The 18,040-nt window shown below is 36.2% G+C and overlaps 1 protein-coding gene across 1 annotated transcript in view; it reads right to left on the bottom strand.

Annotated features, from left to right (window-relative positions):
* Positions 1-18,040, bottom strand: part of PHLPP1 (PH domain and leucine rich repeat protein phosphatase 1) — a 181,431-nt gene that overhangs the window by 25,991 nt on the left and 137,400 nt on the right. The window contains exons 9-10 of the mRNA XM_045527369.1: positions 17,753-17,848; positions 13,324-13,479 (exon numbers count right to left, since the gene is read on the bottom strand). Coding sequence (XP_045383325.1) covers positions 13,324-13,479; positions 17,753-17,848 — 252 coding nt within the window. The remainder of the gene's footprint in view (positions 1-13,323; positions 13,480-17,752; positions 17,849-18,040) is intronic.

Below are 18,040 nucleotides of genomic sequence, written 5' to 3'. Positions count from 1 at the left end.
CACTTTTCTGTATTTATATTATACTTCAATAAAATTTACATTAAAACAAATAAGCCAGTTAACATATATGCTGTCACAGTTTCCAGAAGATAGAATGAACAATGGATAAAACACAAAGAACAGTTTCACACCTAACTAAACCCGTCAAAAACTATATAATCCTCCACAGTTATGGGGAAACGCAGATAAGGCACAATGCAAAGCTAGGGAACTGCAACAAAATCCTTGCTGTGATCAGGTTCCAAATCACTCTGAAGGAACGGGAAGGGCAGAGCTGGGATGGACTGTGTCATGACTCGGGTCAGAGAGGGCCCTCTCCAATGCTGGTGGCTGTCCACCTGTGCAGCTGCAGCAACTAGGAACAGAGTGCTCAGTGCACAGGACTCACGAGTTAGCAGGGTCAAATCTGCCTTATCTTTCCACCCAGATATACTCTGTTAACAAGCCTCTCTGTTCTCTCATTTCAAAATCACCTTGGTTTGAAATTTTCAGGATTCAATTCAGGACTATTCTGCCATAGGTTAGAAATAAAAATAAAATCATCCTTAAAAAGGGAGAATATGGAATACCAGGTACAGTGATGTTTCATCTTGGATTTTAAAAAAGGCTTTATATTAGGAGTCTTTACCAGGACTCCTAATATATTCCAAGCTCTCGATCTACTAATTTAGCACTACTCAATCTTGCACAACCCACACAACTTACACACACGTGCACACACACCAACTCCATTACTTATCTCAGGAAAAGCAGCTTCCCCAAAATAGAAAATTTTCCATTAAAGAAACACGTATTCCGTTGACATTTAAAAAAAAAAGGAAGTTAGAGAAGGGCTGTACAGACCATAAATAGTCATGGGAAATAATAGTCGTGTGTGCTACAGAGAAGAAAATAAGGTCACTCATGCAGTTTCTGAAATGGTTTTGAACTAGGAAGGAAACCAGTTTCAGCACCATAGGTATTTTCACAAGTCTGTTTCTTCAGGTCCCATTTATTCCTTCTAACTTAAATTTCCTGTTAAGAATTTCATCACTGTAGAATTAGAATATATTAAAATGAAAGAAATACATTTTATTGCCCTAAAATATCATGGACTAGGGTTGGCTGGGAAACCATCTAACAATCTCATTAAAATAGAATTCTCTAGGAAGTACGTAGTTACGGACACATGAAAAGAAAAGAGAATGAATTCATGACTGTTTGCATATTTTTAGGCCAGAAAAAAGAGAGAATGCTGTTTTAAAAATATATACAAATGAATGCTCATCTAGAAAGCTGCCAAGGGACTTAAAAACCCCTCACAGCATCTGAATAAAGGGAACAAAGTGATTTCCAAAAAAACTTATCCTCTCATCTTTTTGAAAGTTGCCTGTACTTAAGGAAGTATATATACCCTTTATGCAAAATTAAGGGGAAAAAAAGTCCTACATCGTCCCCCTCCAAGGAATTGAAACTAAGTTAGCTGGAACTACATGGGCTAGTTCCAAAAGACATCATTTGAACTGCATGAAGTCTGACTGAATCACCTTGTTGGTTAACAAAGAGCAAACAATTGTACTAAAAAGATTTTTATCACAATGGTCTCAGGAAAATTAAATTTAATATCCACCCTCTTAAAACACTCTCCACAACTTCATAATGTTTCACAGCAGGAGACAAATTAAACTGATTTAATGATCTAGGCGTCATCTTTCCACCAGAATGAATGACCACTTTAGTTTTACAAAGTTTCTCCAGTATGGATAACAGTTTTACTCAATAAATAAACTTTAGAACCACACTCCCTCCTTTTAACCCCGTAAAAAAGCAAAATTCCTAAAGTACTGAGTTTGGTCTCAACTCAATATGATGCAATTAACTATCCTCAAGCTTCTCCCTTACAAAATTTTGTAACTGTATGCAAAGAGATGGTTTAATGTGCCAAGAGATGTTTCATCCATATAACCTTTCTCCCTATGCAACTCTCTTCTAATTACAGAACAGGCAGTAACATGGTATCACTGCTGTCTTTTCATTTATAAGGTGCTTGTAGATTCTCCAGATCTTCCCTATTTTCTATCTCATTGAATTCTCCCATCATCCTAAATATACCCCCCCTCACATTTCACAAAAGACAGAAACTAAAGCTGAGAAAGTCAAATTGCTTGGAAATGGTTCAACAGTAACTAGTGGCAGAGCCAGAAATAAAACCCAGTTCTCAACAATCTGAAGAGTCCACAATTCTCAAAAATACCTCTCCAAAATTCAAACATTAAAATAACAATAACAAAAACCTTTTCCTGGGGACATTTTCATAGGTCCCTTTTCTCCAAAAAGGCAAGAGGTCAAGCAGGGCACCTGCTAGGTCACAAGAAGATCATGTGTACACAGCACTTCAAACTCAATTCTTCAACCACGTTAGTAAACAGCATAGTACTTAGAAACTTTTTTTGGCATAAAGTGCAAAAGTCACAAAGAAAAGACACACAGATATGGCTCCTGCCCTAAAGCATTTGGAAAGTCGCCCACAACAGCAGTGAGACAAATCCATTTCCTGCTTCTTGAGCAATTGCTCTGTTCCTCTGCCTTGGCACATTCTGTCCATCTGGCTCATCTATCGGTTTTTTTTGGTGGTGGTGGTGGTGTTTTGTTTGCTTTTTAGTAATTTCTAGCACACCCTTACATTTTACAGCCGAATTCTGTCCTTGAAACACAGCACAGGATTTTGTACCATGACAGATTTACCTATTTACAAATAGGCACACCAGGCATTCGGCATTTAAATGATTTTTCTGGAGATCAGTATTAGGACTTGTATTCCATTAAAAATCCAAATGGTTAAAACTGCCTAAGCCAAGCAAAACTCTCCTACTTTTAGACAATCCCCTGGGTTCTGTCTCCAAAATGTCCTAGAAATGTCAGACAAAATGCTTTGAATTTCTTATTGCTTGTCTTCACAACACAACACTTTTGACAATTTCATCTACCTTCACAACGCTGATTAGCTCTTAAAGGAGAGACTTTCAAACTTTTTATGATGGGAACCAAGAGTACAAAGTACATTTTATGTGACCAGACAGTACACATGCAACATATACACGTGTAACTGAAACAAAAGTTTCATGACACTTTGGGAGATTGAGGCAGGGGGATCATTTGAGGTCAGGAGGTCAAGACCAGCCTGGGCAAGATAGTGAGACCCTGTCTCTACAAAAACATTTAAAAGTTAGCCAACCATGGTGGTGCGCACCTGTAGGCCTAGCTACTCATGAGGCTGAGGCAGGAGGATCACTTGAGCCCAGGAGTTTCAGGTTACAGTGATCTATGACTGTACCACTGCACTGCAGCCTGGGTGAAAGAGTGAGACCCTCTTTAGAAAAAAAAAAAAGAAAAAAGATTCATGAAACAATACTCAATCTTACTCTGTGATATACACTGGTATTTTCTATCCTATTTAATTTTTTTAAGTGCTGGTTGCAACCTACTACATTGATGTTACATGTCACTAATCAGTCTGAAAAAAGGACCACAATTATTTGTCTAGCAATGCCATCTAACAGTGGAGATTGCAAATGAAGAAAAAGTGCACACAATCTAACACAATCGCCATTATTTTTGAAGGTCTGAGAATCTGTCTGGCTTGGACAATAAAGACTATATGCCTACAGAAAAAATGGCAAAAATTATACAGATTTAAGAATTGTTGAACAGGAACTCAAAAATCAATTTTAAAGATCAGTTAAAATCAACACTGATACAATACTATAAATTAATCTACAGACTTTATCCTAATTGTACCAATTATCCCCCTAACATCCTTTGTCTGGTCTACGATCCAATTCAGGGTCTCACATTGCATGTCTTAGTCTCCTCCAATCAGTCTTATTATCTTAAATGACCTTAACACTTTTGAAGAGTACTATTTACTTATTCTGTAAAATGTCCCTCAATTTAGGTTTGTTTCATGTTTTATCATCATTAGAATAAGGTCATGCATTTTCAGAAAAAATATCACAGAAGTTGTGCCCTTCCTGGTGCATCATATCAGGAGGTACACAATACCAATGTCTTATTATTGGCAATATTAATTTTGATCATTTGGTTAAGGTGGTGCCTTCCAAGTATATTCACTGTAAATTTTTTCTTTTGTAATTAATAAACTTGTAGGTAGATCACTGGAGACTACAAAAATCTCCTGTTTCTCATCACACTTTTTGCCCATTAATTTAGGATTCTTGCTTGTAACAGTCATTTCTGTGGTATTTGGCAAATGGTGATTTTTCTATTTCCATGATTTCTTCTACTTTCAGTTTATTAATTGGAATTATTCTGTAAGACCTGTCCCTGTTTATTAAATTACTTATTTTATATCAATATGGTCTTACAGATATTTACTTTATTCTACTGGATATAATTCATTACTATCATTGTGTATTTGTTGCTCAGATTGTCTCAGATGTGGCTTTTGGGAGCTCCTCCAAGTTGGCTCATGTATCCTTTGACATGTTCCCATCATTTTTTGAGGCCTTCTTTACTTTTGGGCTCATTTATGTTAACCCTATTCTAGCCCTAAAATCAGTTCTGTTTCCAAGGGTACCTGATTCCTGTCCTGTCCTTAGAAACTGAGGTCTAGGTGTTCGATATACTCACAGGAGCTGCGTGTCACTGCTTCTAGGCTTTGTCAGCAGAAGAACCAAAGCACACATGTTCTGGTATCTGGTAAGGTTTGTCTCTCCTCTGTAGTTTTACTTTTTCAGTGTTTTCCTGGCTATTCTTGTATATTTCTTTTTTTCCATATGAACTATAGCATCAATTTGTCTAACTTCATTACAAAAGCTTTTTTGTATTTATATGAAAATTATATTAAACTTACAAAGTAACTTACAGAAACTTGGTATCTTAATAATATTAAGTCGTTCTATCCAAGAACAGGGGATATCTTTCCATTTGTTCAAATTTGCTTTTGTGAATTTCGAAAGAGTTTTAACATTTTATTCATATAGCTTTTGCACATTTCTTAAGTTTATTCCTCAGTATTTAATCTCCTTGATGCTATTTTAAATGGGATTTTCGCTACTAATATATCTTTTAATGGCTATGTTTGTGTACATGAAGACTTTCATTTTACATATTAATTTTATATTCTGCTACCTTACTAAAATGTTTTATTGTCTGAGTTCATTCATAAGTGATTCTCTAGGGTTTTCAAGTATACTATCATGTTAATGCAAATAGAGATAGGTTATCTTTTCTTTACCAATTCTCACGCCTCTAATTGATTTTTTCTTGTCTAATTGCATAGCTAATACATCTAGTATAGAATTGAATCACAGTAGAAATAGTGGGCATCCTTGTACTGTTACTACTGATCTTAGTAGACAGAAATGCAACTGGGGTTTCCTCTTTAAGAAAGTGGCTTTAGGATTAAGTGTACGTATGTATAATGTTAAGGAAGTATTCCTCAATACTTGGGGACTATGTTTTTTATTAGCAGCTTTATTGAGATATAATTCATAATTCACATATGAATATGCTACATTTTTTCCATCCATTCATTAGCTGATGGATATTGGGTTGTTTCCATTTTGGGCATAAGTTCAAGCATATGTATTGATATATCTGAGGTTTGGTCTCAACTCTATCATATATTTCATATTCATATGTATTTGCTATGTATCTCTCTATATAGGATATATATTATTTCTTCAACACATTTACTTTTTTGTATTTAGGTAATTTTGTATTTTTGTCCTAGTGGTTACCTTTCTACTTATGCCTTATTGAATGACCTTAGTCCCTTGGCTTTTTATTTAATCATTTACTATCCAGCTTATCAATTTTTCATAGTGTTCTTTAAGTCACATCTATTGCCTATACATCAATCAATAACCTCCTTCTACTTTACCTTCTCCTTTTCCCCTTTTCCTATTTTTAAGCAGCATTATTTATAGTTTGCCACCACTTAAAACTTTTGTATATTAATTTTCCACCCTCTTCTTTACCTTTGTTTTAGTCTCAGAGCTACATCTATATATACCCCGAGGCTCACTGTCATTCCTTTTAGAAATTTACTAGTTACTTCTTGGTTGGATAACATTCATCCTCTGATGTATCATTGTCCATAGAGTCTACTGTGTGTAGATAAATGTTCTTTTTGAGAAGACAGATGACAGTCTAAATATTTGCCTTTTACAATTATCTGATCTTCTTCCTGGTAGCCATGAAGATTTGTATCTTCAAAATCTAATGAATACATCTCAAAAGTGAACATTCTGGGTTAATTTTTTTCTAGGTACTCAATTGTAGTCTCTTTCAGATGTATGTTAAGATCTTTTGTTTGTCGCTGGAAAAATTTCTTGGATTACAGTTCTAAATATTAGTTCTGTTCCATGGTTTTGTCTTTGTTCTTCAGGGACTCATATATAAGTGTTATTCCTTTTTGGTCTGTCCATTGCCACTACTTTAACCTTTTAAATTTTTCTTTATCTCATTTTCATTCTTTTCATTTTCCTGCCTTTAATGCCCCTTGTTAACTTTTTATTTGACTCTATTCTCCCCTGGGCACCCTGTAATACACTCCTCATTTCTGAGATCACTGCCATTCTCTTCCACTTCAGAATTATCTAGGAAGCTTTTATTAGTGCAGATTCTCAACTTCAACCCTCAGATATTCTTGCTAAGTAGGTCAGAGTGAGGCCCCAAAATCTACATAAAAAAATTCTGATGACTGAGAATCATCGCAGTGCAAAAACCCCTGTCCTAATGCATTGTAGTAGTTTTTGGTTATACCCACACCCCTCTCCCGCTGGCGAGGTAGACTCGTCCATCTCATCTGTTTTAGGAGCATCAGAGAAGCGGTGCAAGGATTACAAATGCAGCTTCTCAGAGTGTTGGCAGGACTCTTGATAATCCATTAATGGCTTCTCCTCAGGCTCAGAGCACTGTTCACAGACAAGAGTGCTTTGAAACTTCTGGTTAAACTCCTCTAGTTTGTTCTGGTTAACAACAAATTGAGTTTGCCACCAGAACTCTACCCCTGTCAAGATCACATAATCGGCCACTTTCCAGTGGCCCACGCCTCCCTTCTCCAGGACTGAGGTAAATCCTGGGGGGCCTGAGGGGTTGGCAGGGAGAAAAGGATGGAAACTCTCCTCCTCTTCATAGTGTTCTAAAGTCCATTGACTGATTCTCCAGTTTTGAAAACCTTGTCAGTTAATTTTGATTTAATAACCCCGGCTAAGAAACACCTACCTTAAAATATTTGAGAAACACAACACTTAAAAAGCAGAGAGGGAATGTGTGTGATATCCAGAAATATCACTAGACTCACATTCAATTTTTGTATTAAAATTCTTTCATAGAAATCTATTTATTACAGCAGTAGCACCTGAGGTCAACTTTAGCTTCCAGTGCATTTGGCAGACCCTCTGCACTGAACTCACTGGGGGAGCACTGTTAAACATGCACATTCCCAGGCCATCCCTCTAAAGTCTAAGTGACAAGAACTGAGGTAAGAGCTGGAATCTGCATGTTTGAGAACAACTCTAGGGGATTCTGAAGACACACTTTGAGAAAAACTATCTGGAGTCCACTATGACTCTCAAATCATCAAAACATCACCAGACAGCTCTCTTCGCTAAAAAAAAAAAAAAAAAAAAAGTGTAGGCAACTTAGCTCTTCAAAATGCCAGAAATATCTGTCTTTGCCAAAAGGTACCAGTTGTCATGGTCAATCGATCACGCTCTTCTAAATTTTCTGTTCCCATTTAGTCTCTTTGATATTTACAAGTATTCTGTCTGAGTCATTAAAACTTATGGTTTGTAATGTGACTAATGCTCTGGGGATATTTAATAAAAACAATCGAACAGTTACCATGAACTTCATTTGCACACATACTCCCCCCATTTCTGCCCCTGAAAATACCATGTACTGGTCCAACTAGGGAAAAAACAGACCTAGATGCCCACACACAACAGGGATCTATAACTTTCCCTTAAAGGGTCTGTTTTGGCTTTGCTAATTAGACTGACTTCCCCAGGAGAAGCTGTCTGGCCATCAAATGTGCATGCAGATGCTAGGTGGACAGGGAGTCAGTCATCGCCAAGATTTCAGGAAGGAACAGAAGGATGGCAGTACCTCTGGCAATGTCTCATCCACTCTCGTGACCCATGGGGAATCTACCTCCTCTCCTGCCCATCTGTTGATGACAACCAATTATCTGAAACTCTTCTGGGGTTTCCATCAAGAAAATCCTCAACTCAAAGCTAAAAGAGGTAAGATGAGAAATTCAGGCCAGTAAGATCCAGGTGAGAATAGGTGCCAGGTTACCCAACAGAACCAAACCCTGTCCTGATTGTAAGATACAAAATCACAGTCAACTTTTGGGCGATAATATGGTCCATCATATTTCATGTATGTCTATAATTTGTGAGCTGCCAGTGAAAAGCAAGTCAAAATAAACAAAACTCAAAAGATGAATATAGGTAAGGTAGTTGGTGCTGCCATAATTACTTGAACATAAGATTTATAACTACCTGTATAATTAAGGCATACAGAAGGAGAAGATTCTAAAGGGATACTCAGTATATGTTTTTAGTTGACTGGTAAGAAAAAAAAGATGAATCTGGAGAGTAAACTCAAACTGCAATTGCTGATTCAAATCATAAGAATTTTAATAAAATTGATCTCAAGTTTTCAGAGGAAGATGAAGATATTACTAAAAATCATCTAATTTAAAGTGGATTCCCCTCTCTCTTATTTGGTTACCAACTATCTTCCTGCTACCAGGTATAGCAGATTAAAATACACTAGTCTAAAGCTGTAAAACTTAACAGACAATGTCATGTACTTACAACTATGAGACTGGGTTAAGCAGGCAAGATTCACAGCAAAGGAAAACTCCCAAGAAAGAGAGTCAAAATTTGGTCTTCTGCTCTGTGTCCAATGATGCATGTTTTTCTGGTAGTCCTCTTTACACATTCAAGCACAAGTTCTACTTAAAGCATGAACTAATTCATTTTAAGTTATAAATGCTTGTATTTGGGTCTTTCCTCAGTTATAAAACCAAATGTAGAACTGGTAACAATTTATTATCACAAAAATATGAAAAAAGGAACTTACATATTTTTAAGATTTATATCATGGAACTGAATGGAAAAAGAATTGAAGCAAAGTGTCATTAATGCCTGCAGCTATTTGCCAAACACACAGCTTTGTATTGTACAACAAAGTGTTGTTCTTAATTACCATGAGCCTAAATTATGCCAGACCAACCCTATCATTTTCCATCTCTTCTACCTCCTTAAACCTACCTTTTTACTGCAGTTTATTGTGTAGTTATTTTAAATTCTCCATTAGATTGTAAGCTCCTTGAGGGTAATTCCTACATTTGGTCATTTTTCAATGCCCTACACCATGCAGCACAGTGACATACAACTTACTAGGCCAGTAAGATGTTTGCTGTACTGAACCATGTAAACTAAAACAAATCACAACTGAAACCACCTGTAAGAGGCCTGTCACGAAGATTCTTTCCTAAAAAACCTTCCTTAATATTTTAAACTGCACGTTTTCTGGGTTGGTATGCTTTAACAACCATCAGTACTAGTTTGTTCCTCTTTCCCAAACTTAACAAATACATAGTATCTGTAAATTTTCCTGAATGTAAATTATGCCTCAATAAAAAATACATAATAATTTTTTTTTAACTAGGCAAGTAAAACTTCCATTATTTAGGCTGTACAAACAGGATAAGTAGAAGTATTAACCCATTAAGAAGCACAGTTTGGTGGAAATTATTAGAAAGCATTTTTTAACCCTCTAACAAGTAAAATAATACAAAAATGTGCTTTAAAAAAAACTAACCAATATTACCCCCACCATAATCCTATCTGCCTGAGATAACCAACTCTCTTAACTTTTCTTTCTGACTCTACTAGATCAGTTGCTGTACCATGCTGGTGATATAGCTATTACATTGGTTGGAAAATAAAGACACTGGAATATAACTTCTTCAAAAAGTTTCTAATTTTCTGCCTTTTTTTGGTCATGTGCATTTCTCTCATAAAAGAAAACCAGGATACTTGCTCCTTCTAATTCATCCAACCCCTTACTCCAGAACTCCCCTGTGTCTGAAATGCATTTAGCATGCCCTGCCCTCCTCTCAAGGCCTACAGAGACTGGTTAATTTCCCCTACAACATTTTCCAAAATGCAGTTGGCTAGAAAAGTCAGTCTATTTGGACTATGGTGATTTCTGCCTAAATGCCTTTAGCTGACACGGCCAGCTTAGCTTATGTTGTTCATTACAGCAATGTCCTCTTTCAGTGGCTCAGTTCACACCCTAATTTGTTCATGTTGCATTACTAGAAACATTCTAGTTCACACAATCCTTCCTTTTTAAATTAACAAAATGTACAAAATAAGCAAAATGAGAAAACTGAGTTTAGAATGATCTGCCTGGGGTCACAAAGTCAACAGTGAAAGCAGTGGTCCCTCCATCCTGGGAGTCATCAGAGTCCCCGGAAGCAACCTGAAGTTACAGCTGCCCTTGCTCAAATCCTTGACCAAACCCATCTTCACGTGAAAATACAGTCACCTCTCCTAAACAAGGAGCTCCTCCAGGGATCTGTTTTCACATCTTCCCTGGCATCAAGGATACTCAATGACTGCTTAGCGACTGCCTCCAGACTGTGAACACTAGAACCGTCCTTTAAAACCAAGCCCTCACAGATGAATAAAGAATGATTATTATCAAGTGGAAATTCCAGCACTATTCACCTACTAGTTGTGACTTATCAGAGTTGGCAAGATCCTGAAATAGTTTTATCTCACTCAAAGACTCCTGAAACCTGAATCAATCTATTTATTTGGTTCCATAGATTTAGTGTAGAACTCTAGGGGAATAAGTGGATTCTCATTACAAAATTGCACCCAAATTTTGCCTACTTAGCTTTATAAAAGCAATGCAAGATTATAACATAATCCTCTACAGGGGAAGAAATCAAATTCTATAGTATTCACAACAAAAACCACATGTCTAAAGTTACCCATGTGCTGCACACTGTACTTTGATATGAATGTAAAAACAAGAAAAATTCTTTACATGATCTTGAGACATTTCACTTTTTGTCAGGAGAATGACATGGCACTGCTCAATTATAGTATGGCAATCCCATTTTCTCACAATTCCACTATTTCTTTATAATTTCTCTAGTAGGAAGTCATTATAATTTACCTAAGTGCACTGAAGATAATTTTTTTTTAAATGAGGAAAACAAAACACATGGAAAAGGGAGTTAGAAATGTTCTATATCTTGATATGGATGGTGGTTGCAGGTGTATCTATGTATCAATCTATGTATGTACAAATTCATTGAGCAGTACGCTTAAGAGTTGTACACTTTACTGAATATAAGTTACATCCTGGAATAAGATTTTTTAAAAAAGGAAAAGGAGAAGAAGAAAAAAAATATGAAGCCAGGAGTGAAGGTAGTATTTAAAATTCCTTAAATTTTCTATGGTTTATTGAACAAATATTTGTTGAGTACTTTCCTTTATTCCACACACAGTATAAAATGTTGAGGATAAAACTATGATTAAGGCTCGGCATGGTGGCTCATGCCTGTAATCCCAGCACTTTGGGAGGCCGAGGTAGGAGGAGCCAGGAGTTCATGACGAGCCTGGGCAACACAGTGAGACCATGTCTCTACAAAAAATAAAAAAATTAGCCAGGCATGGTGGCTCATGCCTGTAGTCCTAGCTACTACGGAAGCTGAGGCAGGAAGACTGTTTGAGCCCAGGAGTTCAAGGCTGCCATGAGCTATGATGATGCCACTGCACTCTTGCCCAGGCAACAGAGCAAGATACTATCTCTCAAAAAAAAAAAAAAAAAAAAAAGAAAACTATAATTTTTTTTTTTTTTTTTTGAGACAGAGTCTTGGTCTGTTGCCCCAGGTAGACAGAAATCAGAAACTTTTCCTTGGGGCCACAGTGTTTTATTATGAAAATAAAATAAAAAGTTTGTAATTTGCAGGTAAATATAAATAGAAAAATGAACTTTATTGACTTCTATTCATTTAATACATGTTTTTAGAATTAAATTGTCAATATTAATTGTAACAATAAGAACATCAAAAAGTAAGATTTTATATATGCTTCAGGCAGCCCCAGGGTCAAACTAGAGTTAAATACAACTCTCATGGCAGTTAATGTGTTAAAACACAGTCACTGGCTTCACAGAGTTAATAACAATGGAGAGAGACAAGAAATAATAACACAGTGTGTGATGAGTACTGTGACAGGAGCAAGCACAGGGCTGTGGGGACACATGGTGGGGAATGTAATTCAGCTTCAGAAAGCCAGAGTTCTCAGACTGCTTTTTTACCCACATAACATCACACCTGGTGAAACACATCTAACTTTTGTTTTTTTAAGGTAAAAAGATCCCTCATCATGTCCTTCCCTTCTCTGTACTTGCAGAAGCAAAATTAAATTTAACTTTTTGGTCTTCATCATGAGACACACTAAACGTCAGATCCCTCATACTGTCTCTAAAGCAATGGTCACTCGCTAAAAATAAACATGAACAGAAGCTGAGATGGTTTGTGCCAACTGTCTAGGAAACATGTTAATATGAGGCACAGGGCTCTGGTGCACACAAGAGGCCCCACAGTAAGTGAACCGCCACTGTTACTTCAATCTCTCTTTAAAGAAAGTTCTGCATGTGGCAACTCATAGAAAACAGAACCTCACTTAGTGTTTAAATTTACCTCTCCCCCATTCAAAACAGAATTCTTCAAATGCTTAGTGTATGATATAAATTATTTAGAAAAATTTTGTTTGTTCAAAAGAAAATAAATTAAATATGAAGGGAAAACTGGTAAAGATAAGGAGGACTGATAAAAAAAAAAAGAACTAAGCAAACTCTAGGAAAATCTATCCCTATCACCAAAAGTCTCAATTGTGAAAGCAGAAACAGAGAATTGTAAGATAATTATGCTAAGCATGCAGCAGCGTGCACAAGTTTTTACCAGGTAGCAATACAGGAGTATATCTCTCATCCTTGTTTTACACTGACATCCCCATAACACATTTCTACACACAACATAACCTACTTCTCTCCAGAGAGAAGCAAAATTAATAAAGAGTCTATAGGATGTCCCTGACTCCATCCCCTCCAAAATGGTTAGAGAAGTGGCTGGTAAAACTATTTCCTTCATAAATCTATGACAGACATATAATCAGAAAGTTTACACAAACAGTCTCAGATCACAGAAGACAAAAATGCAAATGAGGGAGTATTTACAGACTCAGATGAATAAACCAGACAAACAAACTGCTTTACCTGTCAGCCTTCATCAGCAGGTTAGGCGGAAGCTCAAGGAGCTGGTTGTGTTGCACGTCCAAGACCTCCACTGAGGTTCTTTCTAGCCTTTCAGGTAGCCTTGCCAACCGGTTGTGTCCTGCCAGTAGTTTCCGGAGACTGCTATTACAAAATAAGCTGTACCAAAAAGAAAAGACAGAAGGCAACTTACTTAGAGCTAATTTGGGGTAAAGTTTGAAAAATGAGTAAGAGTAGGAGAATACTTAAAATTAACTCTCCAAAAATCATAAATTCATTCAGAGCAACTGCAAATTCATTTTAAGATAAGTTCAAACCTGCAGCTACTTATGTTTCAATACTTCCTATACTTTACGAAAAAGAGGGGAAGGAAAAACTATGAAAAGGAATATTGAACAAAGAAGCTCTACATAGCAAAAAAAGGTTTCATAAAAGTAGCCACTGAAGAGATAGGTTTAATCTCGTTCGATTCACAAGGCAAGCTTTAAAAGGTTCTGTGTTTCTTCAAGGTAGGGTTTGTGTCTTGTATTGCACTAGAATGCTGAGTGTTTACCCACAACAGATTCTGGATAAACATAGCTGAGCAATCTTTACTCAGAGGATCCACATTAAATAAAGGATTCTTCTATTCAACTAAACTTTTACAAATGTCAACTGAGAAAATGTTGTGTTTTCCTTCAGCTGCATTTCACAATCAAAACTGTTTCTCCCTTGCCTCACTTCCCTGGCTGGTATTTTTGTTTTCTCTTTAGTTTAATGCTAGACCAAGGTAGAGATTCTCTCCTAAAGAAAGTAGAATGCACTTAATCCACTACCTTCTTATGAGTCTGATATAGCCATTTGGAAGCTTGGCTGTGTTTCTTCTAAGGGTTATCAGAACTTTCACAAACGATGAATACTTGTTAATCTAATGTAAATTTGCATTATGACCACCTCAGATGTCTTCAAGAGTTGTAGAGAATAAGACAGACCCTAGGTTTAAACAGACATTGGGAGCAGTGGGAAAGCAAGGTTATAATTGCATCATGATCACTTTAGATTAAGAATTCATGGCTGGGCACAGTGGCTCACGCCTGTAGCCCTAGCACTTTGGGAGGCCAAGGGGAGGATCCCTTAAGGCCAGGAGTTTGAGACCAGCCTGAGCAAGAGTAAGATCCTGCCTCTAGAAAAAATTAGCCTGGTGCAGTGGTATGTGGCTGAGGGCAGGATTATTGCTTAAGCCCAGGAGCTTGAGGTTGTGATGAGCTATAATGATGCCATTGCACTCTAGCTGCGGTGACAGAGCAAGACTCTTTCTCAAAATAAATAAATAAATAAATAAAGAATTCCTGTTATACTGTCATCATTTCCTGCTTTCCACCATTCTGACCTCATTTACTGATGCTCACAATTATGTTTTAGTTAACTAATTTAATTTTTAACTAACAAAAAATTTACATATATTTCTGGTGTACACCATGATGTTTTGACATATGTATGTACTGCAGAATGGCTAAATCAAGCCAATTAATATATGTATTCTCTCACATACCTACCTTTTTAATGGTGAGAACATTTAAAATCTACTCTCTTAGCAATTTTCCAGAATTCAACACATTGTTATTAACTATAATCACAATGTTGTAGACCTCTTGAATTATTCTTCCTCTCTAACTGAAACTTTGTATCCTTTGACTCATAATCGTTAAAAATCACCATACCTTATGGCATAAATTTACTTTAAATATCAGATCTAGATTCATTGCTCACAAAGACGCTAGCAACCTGTCTCAACCCTGTGACACCACAGACCACAATTAAGGGTATCTGACTTTGTAGGCTTAGGTATCAGCGTGACAAGACAGATGATCCAGGCCAGTCAGATTATCCTCACATTCACAGTTATCACAGGCAGTCTCTGAAACGGTCACTCCAAACCAGTAATTCAGTATTTGGTTCATTTTATATATACACACACACACATATGTATAATGTATCATATATATTATTTACCCTTTAATACATGAAAAGTAAAAGACAGTTGACAAATTCTTTTTCTTGACTTTTATAAATTAAAAAGTAGATTTGATCAACTACACGATGAGTATTAAATGCTAATTATTGGATTTAAATTCTTTTGAATATTGTCTAAGCATGAAAATACTTTCTTTCTCTTTTAATACATTTCCACTTCTAAATAATAATTTGTTTTGCCAAACTCCTCATAAACCTTACTTAGGTAAACACAGTCTGAATATTAAATCAATTCTAATGAATCACTGTCTTGCCTGAATGTTATTAATACATTAACAATAGGGCTCATACAAAATTTGCAACTGAATAGCACCATAAACAAGAAAACAATACACATTCTTTTTGTCCCATGAGTTAAAATACACACACACACACACACACACACACACACACACACACACACACACAAACGCACACACGCGCACACACACGGTTTAAATTCTTTGACAATAGAGCATTTGGGATTTGTTTTGAATAAGCATTTGTCTAGATCCCCAAAAAGCCTGTAATGATATAAAGCAAACCTAAGAGTAACGAATTTGGGGAAAAACTGGATAAAATATCATATCTTGTATTTACTGCTTGTTTACATATATACATAAATATATTAAAAATGTCTTTGTTTTAGCCTACAGCAAGAGAGGACGTAGGCACCAATGTGATTGATATCTGTTGGGTTGAAGGGCTGGACAGGGAAAGAGAAGAGAGAAAATAGGAGGAAAGATATGGTAAGAAATTTTTTCAACAAATTATTTTTTCCCTACCAGTAGTACCTGTTTTCATCTTTGCTGTTCCTCTTTTAACAGGCTCAGGCACAGACACAGACATATACACTCTTGACCCTCAGCACTGGGCCGCCTAAATGCTCAGTCAACATAATACTCGAGGGCAGAGAGCATTTTCAAACGAATCAAATTTACAGGGATAATGTACGGCTGAGGAACAAAGCAAAATTAGCTGAGCTTTTCAGGGACTGAAAATATAACTCAGATTTCTTTTATGAGAGCTATATTCTAACACAGTGTTATCCAACAGAAATCTAATGCAAGCCACATATGTAGTTTTAAATTTTCTGAAGAGCTACACATTAAAAAAGTAAAAAGAAACAAGTAAATTAATGCTTAGGGTGTATTTTACTAGGCCCCAAATATATGCAAAATATTAACATGTAATTAATATACACTATTATTATTTTGCATCCAGTGTATACTTTACACTTGTAGCACTTCTCAATTAAGACTAGTCACATTTCAGGTGCTCACTAGTCACGTGGCTAACGGGTAGGAACTACCAAATTGGACAGCCCAACTCCAACATATGTACTAGGTTTATCAATCACGTATATTTCACCATCCTTGTTCTTTACAAGAAAACAGAGGAATATTGATCACATACCTTTAAAGACTGTGTGCCTAAAGTAAAAGTTTACTCCATGACGGTGACATACTTTTACAATATTTTCATTGCTATTTTTGACCATACACAGTTTAAAACAACTAACTTCCTCTGTTTGGTGATTGGCTGAGAACAGTGGCAATTAACTAGACCTGATTTGTGGTAACCATTGGTCACAAGTGGCTACTTAAATTTAATTACAATTAAATCAATAATTCAGTTCCTCAGTAACACTAGCCACATTTCAAGTGCTTAACAGCCACATGTGCCTCATGGATACTCTATTGGGCAGCACAGATATCACAGAAAGTTCTATAGGATAGCACTGACTAGACTACTCTTTTGGTTATTAATTGCATGGCTAGTCACTAATAGTTCAATAATATCTGGACCACAATTAGTCAACTTGAAAATATTTCTCTGTATTTATGGGCACTAGTTGTCATCACATGGCTGTCTTGCAAATCTTGCCACTAAAGTGAAAATTATGAAATAGAAATAACATATTTAAAAGAGAGAAGGAAAGAGAAGTTCTTGAACTTTTTACTACAAATTTCACACCAAGAAAAAGATAATCTAGTTTGCTCTTTCTAGGTTTAATGACCTAATAATCTTTTTTTCTGCTCAAAGTTATATTCTAAGGAAAACAAAAGTTATTTCTTGGTAAGGCAAACATATTAAGTCAACACATATAAGTGGAAGATTCTGAAAGAATTAAGGTCCCAGAGGCAGGCTAACTGTATTGTTTGCTGAATCTCTGAACACTTCTCTTAGCTTCTTTAAAAATTTCTACCAAGCATCACTTTCTGCGTGGCTTTGAAAAGTTGGACTGAGAGTCAAAACCTGACTCTACTCACTGCATGAAGTATGTAACTTGAAGACATTGCGTGGGGTAAAAATGCCAAATAAGGTTTTAAAACAAACTCTTAAGGGTTTATAATAACAAGTTAAACACTGAATCAGCAATTTTTTTTCTTATGGCTCATCTGTTTTGAGATTCTTTCATTGGATCTGTAATACTTACCGGGCAGGAAGTTCGCATATTTCATTATGGCCAATATCCAAAACTTCTAACTTTCGGCTCTCACATACCCACTCAGGCACATTTTCTAAGCGGTTCCTAAATACAAGAACATAAAATTGATTTTCTGATTGAATTTGGCCTCAAATGTAGTTCTAAACTCAAAATGATTAACAAAAAAATAAATAAAACTTTAAATGAAATACCAAAGTACCGTGGGTATGAAGCAAAATCCTATGTGCATTCACTTTACTCTAGAATCAAGATGAATTGTGATAGGGAGAAGTAGTA

Source organism: Lemur catta, chromosome 16, assembly GCF_020740605.2.
Source record: "Lemur catta isolate mLemCat1 chromosome 16, mLemCat1.pri, whole genome shotgun sequence".
NCBI lineage: Eukaryota > Metazoa > Chordata > Mammalia > Primates > Lemuridae > Lemur > Lemur catta.
Note: the sequence above shows the minus strand (reverse complement) of the source record. Positions and strands in the feature narration are given on the sequence as shown.